Below are 6,000 nucleotides of genomic sequence, written 5' to 3' on the forward strand. Positions count from 1 at the left end.
GCTGAGCTTTTGTTACCAAACTAGTTCCTGTGAAGAGCCTCTTTGGATCACTCATGCGGTTACATAATTAGCAAGTGGAAAATCCGGCTCCGTATAACCAGACATTGGAAACCAAACAAGTTACGAAAAAAAGTGGCACATGTTGTAGAACAGAGTAACTACTGGGGACCATGGTTCAATAGTGTGGCGCAGTGGTTAAAGCTACAGCCTCAGCACCCCGAGGTTGTGGGTTCAAACCCACAATGCTCCTTGTGACCCTGGGCAAGTCACCTAATCCCCCTAGGTACATTAGATAGACTGTGAGCCCGCCGGGACAGACAGGGAAAAATGCTTCAGTACCTGAATTCATGTAAACTGTTCTGAGCTCCCTTGGGAGAACAGTATAGAAAATTGAATAAATAGTGTGAAAAGCTTCAGCCTCTGATAACCAGAGCTGGTGTTGTGACATCATAATGCCTCATTCCACCAATGCTTAAGAGCCAGCCTCATCAGTGATGTCACAATGGCTTGATTGTCCTATATTTGGCTCAGTTTTACTACTTTTTGATTTCTAGAGTGGTGCAGTGGTTAAAGCTTCAACCTCGGCACCCTGAGGTTGTGGTTTCAACCCCAAACTGCTGCTTGTGACCCTGGGCAAGTCACTTAATCCCCCCATTGCCCCAGGTACATTAGATAAGATTGTGAGCCCACTGGGACAGAAACGGGAAAATGCTTGACTACTTGAATAAATTCATGTAAACCATTCTGAGCTCCCTTGGGAGAACAGTATAGAAAACTGAATAAATAAATAGTGTGAAACGCTTCAGCCTCTGATAACCAGAGCTGGTATTGTGACATCATAATGCCTCATTCCACCAATGCCTAAGAGCCAACCTCATCAGTGATGTCACAATGGCTTGATCGTCCTGTACTTGGCTCACTTTTACTACATTTTGATTTCTAGAGTGGAGCAGTGGTTAAAGCTGGTTCAAACCCATGCGGCTCCTTGTGACCCTGGACAAGTCACTTAATGTCCCCAATCCCCATTGCCCCAGGTAAATTAGATAGATTGTGAGCCCACCAGGACAGACATGGAAAAATGCTTTAATACCTGAATAAATTCATGTAAACCATTCTGAGCTCCCTTGGGAGAACAGTATACAAAATTGAACAAATAAATATTGGCCATAACAGTATCAGTGGCTAAAGGGCTTGGGTGGGGGGACAGGGCCAGAGATTGTTTCACTAATTGCAGTGGCGTAGTAAGGGTTGGGGGGGGCGTAGAATTGCTCAGGATGCCAGTATCCCTCCTCTTCACTCCTCCCGCTGCTGCGTGCACTCCTTTTCCCCATACCTTTTAAACTTCAGTGCGAGCAGCCACAAACTTTCTGTCCAACGTCACTTCCGGGACCTGCGCCTAGGAAGTGAAATCGGAGAGCGTGCCAAAGCGGGCAGCACGTTGGTGGTTGCTCACACCGAATTAAAAAAGGGTATGGGGAAGGTGCATGCGTGCATGGAGGGGGGGGGCAGAGAAGAGGGCAGCCACAACCCCCAGGCGCCGCTCACCCTCACTATACCACCGACTAAACATATATTGAATTAGTAGATACGCTATATATGTCAAGTTAGGATGGAAAAAAAAAAAAAAAAAGCTATACTAGAATTATAGCAAATTGTAACTCGTTGTCTATATATAGTACTCCCCCGAAATTCACAGGGGTTCCATTCCAGGAACCCCTGTGAATTTTGAAAAACCGCGAATATGGTTCTTAAGAGGAAGGAGAGGGCAGCTGGAGCACCAGCGGGTGTAAAATCACTCACGGTATGCTCCGACCGCCTCTTCCTGTTGCTAAAGTCACGCTACACCAATCAAGAGCTGCTTCGACAGGGAGCTCCTGATTGGTATAGCCTGAATTTAGTACAGGAAGAGGCAGTCGGAGAATACTGTGAGTCCGTGATTCGCAAATTCACGGGGGAACATTGTACTATATATGTTAACCTGTAACCCATTCTGAGCTCATTGGGGAGAGCAGAATAGAAAATGAAATAAATTGTCCCTTTTGAGTGTAATATGGGCATTTATTTCCCTGTTAAAATGCCATCAAGAGGCTAGAAGTGTTAAAGTCTAGTACCTTGATAATGCCAGCAAGTGTGCAGGTCTCCTGTCTCTCGTCTTCTTCTAGTCTGAACATCTGTCTAAGGAGACCCTCCAGGGATAGACTCAGGTCCCGTTCCACGTCAAGGTGTAAGCCCCAATCCAGAGCCTTGTAGACTACAAGTCCCAGACACTCCACAATCTGGAATTGTTACAATCCAGGACTGTTAATAGCCTTTAGACAAATTTCAGACTAAGACCAGGGTGACCTCAAAACTAAAACAGGGATCTGTTGCTTTTTAGTGGAAATTCGCTTTTAAAAAGGTGGTCAGCAGAACATAAAGAAGCAGCAGTTTAAAAAGTACTTTAACCCATGGGTGGGGGCAGAGAGAACATTTTGTAGGACACATTCACTCTTCCTTTTAAAGATCAACCCCAGTAACTGGATAGTATTTTCTTCAAATTACAAAAACATCCATATCTTCTGCAAATGATCACCACTGGTCACAAGAGTTCTCCCACAGATATGCACAAGTTTGATTAAGGAGCTTTGGCCACTCACAGGCCAACAGGACATCAATAATGCACCTAGCCAGAACATGATTTCAAAAAATACATACAGCCAACAAATGAATGCACAGAGATTTAAGTCCACATGCAGTAGATGTCCAAAACTAAAAAATGCCCCAGAATTAGTCAAAAGATACTCAAAAGTTAAACAGTATTAGTCAACGGGTTGACTAATACTGCTTACCTTTTGAGTATCTTTAGCCATTTTTGGAGATTTTTTGCGACTTGCCAGAATTAGTCAAGACAATTAGCCAAAATGTAAACTCAAGTGAATACATCTAGGGCAGCACGTCAACTCAAGCCAGGAGAATGCTTATCTAGTTTGGTTCCTCCCAGCCCCGATTTCTATAGTGAATATGGATAGGTCTACATCTGTTAGAGACTTTATATATAAAAGTCTTCTTTTGTATATCCTGAAAGTCAGTCAGTCTGGTTACGAGTATCTGCAGGACTAGCCTAAGGAGACATTAACCTAGAATCCAGCCAATAGGACACGCAAGTCCTGAAACATTCTCAGCCCCACCAAGAGGTACAGAATAGAGAATGACACGGTGACAAAATTCATCACCGTTCCCGTCCCCGTGGATAACCGCGGGAAATAATCTCATGTCATTTTCTAGTGTCTATTTCAACCTCAGTCCTTCTACACCAGCATTCTTCAAAGTAAAGCTTGAGGGTCAGTGGCTGAGCCCATTCATACTCTGATTCTTATGTGAGCCAAGGATAATGAAGCCATTGTGACATCACTGATGTGATTGGCTCTTAGGCACTTTTGGAATGAGGCATTATGACATCACAATATCTGCTCTGGATACCAGAGACTGTCATTCTGTAGTGTCTGTTTCAACCTCAGTCCTTCTACACCAGCATTCTTCAAAGTAAAGCTTGCAGGTCAGTGGTTGTGGCCATTCATACTCTGATTCTTCCCTTTCTCCTTAAAGAATGACATGAAGATGGTTTCCCGCAGTTATCCGCGGGGACGGGAACGGTGATGAATTTTGTCACCGTGTCATTCTCTAGTACAGAACTCCAACATGAAAGGACTGCTACTAGCCTAGCTTCATATCACCCCTTGAAATTATTTCAAGTCATTAATTACAAAGAATTTATTAGGGGAAAGGGGAAAAGAGATTAAACTTGTACTTATCCCAGCTCTTACTTTGAAGACACCCAATTTAGAGACTTTACCTTAGTTTCAGGTTGTGGGTTCCTATAAGAATCTGAAATATAAAAAAAGACAATGCCATATAAAGGGTTAAAGGTAGTCAGCAGAAAACTAAGAAGCCAGTAGTTTGTAGTTTAAGCTCTGGAACGCATTGCCAGAGGTTGTGGTAAGAGCAGATAGCGCAGCTAGTTTTAAGAAAGGCTTGGACAATTTCCTGGAGGAAAAGTCTATAGTCTGCTATTGAGACAGACATGGGGGAAGCCACTGCTTGCCCTGGATGGGTAGCATGGAATGTTGCTACTCTTTGGGTATTTAGAATCTTTTGTTTTGGTATTATTCCTGATGGTAATGATGGATGGGGGAGGGAATTTTTATCTTTTGTATAGATACTGATTGATTATCATTATTTGTATATAAATTGTATTGCACTTTTTGTTAGCATTAAAAACTAAATAAAGAAATAATGGAAAATCCAGTGACACTAACATATGACACAGTGCTATTTGGCACTATGATGAGAGCTAAAAGCCAAATAACATCCCATAATAATAAACTTCTATTTATTATGACAGGGGTTGCCATACAGCTTATTCTAAGGAATTGGGAAAAACTGGGATAGACTGAACTATTCCTTTTGGTGGGAGACTCTCTGTCATGTTTTTAAGATGGAACGTAATATGGCCAGACATCAGGGATATTATAAGAAGTTTCTGAAGATTTGGGAGCCATTGACAAAATTTTGCAAAGAGTGATTGCTGATTATGTCCTTTGGTCATACACTCCAGGGTGGGTTGGAATGTATTTTTCAATTCTCAATTTGGGTGTAGTTCTTAGATATAATTATTGGGGGGGGGGGGATAATCTTTGTCATAGATTATATTTGTATTTGTATTTAAGTGCTTTTATAGAATTATATGATTGTATTTTATTTTTGCACTTACTTATGGCTTTAAAATGAATAAAGAAATTTTTTTAAAAACCTAAATAAAGTTTTTTAAAAAAAGTTTTATTATTCCTAAACTAGTCCATCACAAACAAATATCCTTTTTAGAACAGTTTGCTTAACTAATGGTTCCCACAAACCAAGGTCTACAATCCCTGGCAGAAAAGCAGCTGCCAGCTTCAGCTAAGCAGGGTTAGACAGAGATCAGAGCTCTGAGCTCTCTAGCCCTGCTCGAGCAGCCTTCCCACTGATATAATCCAAGGGCAAATCGAAATAGTGGGAAGGGATAGATAGCTGTCTTCAACCCACTCCAAGACAAGTATTCAACACCCCCCCCCCCCCCCCACCCGTATCAGCTCACCTCATTTACAGCCTTACACTAATTAAGCTTTTTATACCCTGCTGCAACACCAGATTAGAATCCGTTTCTCACCGCATCAAAATAAAGGGAGGACAGTTTCCAGCTGAAAAGGCCAAAAACAACAACAAAAAAACCACCTCCAAGGATCTGACTTAAAACAGTTTTTCTTACCAGGATTAGAACCAGCCACGAAGGTCAGGCTTCCATCCTGGTGAATCAAGATAGTTTCGGGGCCCCTCAGCAGTGGAGCCTGCAGCCCCCCAAAACCCCATCCCAGGGGAATCATTCTAGAGCTCCCCTGATAGAGCAGAGCCCAGCCTTGCTCTTCACTAACGGGTTGTCCACAGCGAGTCAGAATCTCTTTCAGAGAAACCGGGGGGTTATGTGTCTCAAAGGAGGTTTCACCCATGTTAGTAGCAAGTGATGTCTCCTACTGGTTTTCTAGCCTCTCATCCCCTTCCAATGGACCAGTTGGTATCTTCCAGTTATAGTAACCTGCTAATTGACCAATTAAGGGCTTTTCTTCTAAAATTCAGCTCAGTGCGCTGTAAGAAATGTCTTCCAGGGAATGGCAGGCAGCAATCTCACACGATATAAGTAAATCACTCAAACAGGTGGAGAAAAAGTCCTCAGGGGTTGGTGAGGAGTAATTTTATACGCTTAATTGTTAAATGTAGCAGGTGGAGGTGTTTATATGGCCAGTGACCGTTATGGGATTGCCTGCTTAATGTATGTGATAACAGTAGCACTCCCCAGTCATCATTTTGACTTTAACTGAGGCCTTTTTCGCCACCTGTTTGAGTGATTTGCTTATATCGTGTGAGATTTGCTGCCTGCCATTCCCTGGAAGTGAGTAGATCATTTGGTCACCCGATTAAAATAGGAAC

The 6,000-nt window shown here is 42.6% G+C and overlaps 1 protein-coding gene across 6 annotated transcripts in view; it reads right to left on the reverse strand.

Moving 5' to 3' along the window:
• Positions 1-5,674, reverse strand: part of LOC117368979 (protein spire homolog 1-like) — a 55,620-nt gene extending 49,946 nt beyond the window's left edge. For 2 of the 6 annotated variants that reach the window (XR_004541048.1, XM_033962803.1), the window contains exons 1-3: positions 5,285-5,671; positions 3,833-3,864; positions 2,112-2,276 (exon numbers count right to left, since the gene is read on the reverse strand). Coding sequence is in view for 4 of the 6 variants with exons in the window: in XM_033962803.1 (XP_033818694.1) it covers positions 2,112-2,276; positions 3,833-3,864; positions 5,285-5,522 (435 nt within the window). In the remaining 2 variants the exon portion in view is untranslated. Of the gene's footprint in view, positions 1-2,111; positions 2,277-3,832; positions 3,865-5,284 lie in introns of all 6 variants that reach the window. The other 4 variants (XR_004541049.1, XM_033962806.1, XM_033962804.1 and 1 more) reach the window with 4 other exon arrangements.
• Positions 5,675-6,000: the final 326 nt, after the last annotated feature.

Source organism: Geotrypetes seraphini, chromosome 11, assembly GCF_902459505.1.
Source record: "Geotrypetes seraphini chromosome 11, aGeoSer1.1, whole genome shotgun sequence".
NCBI classification, from domain to species: Eukaryota; Metazoa; Chordata; class Amphibia; order Gymnophiona; family Dermophiidae; genus Geotrypetes; species Geotrypetes seraphini.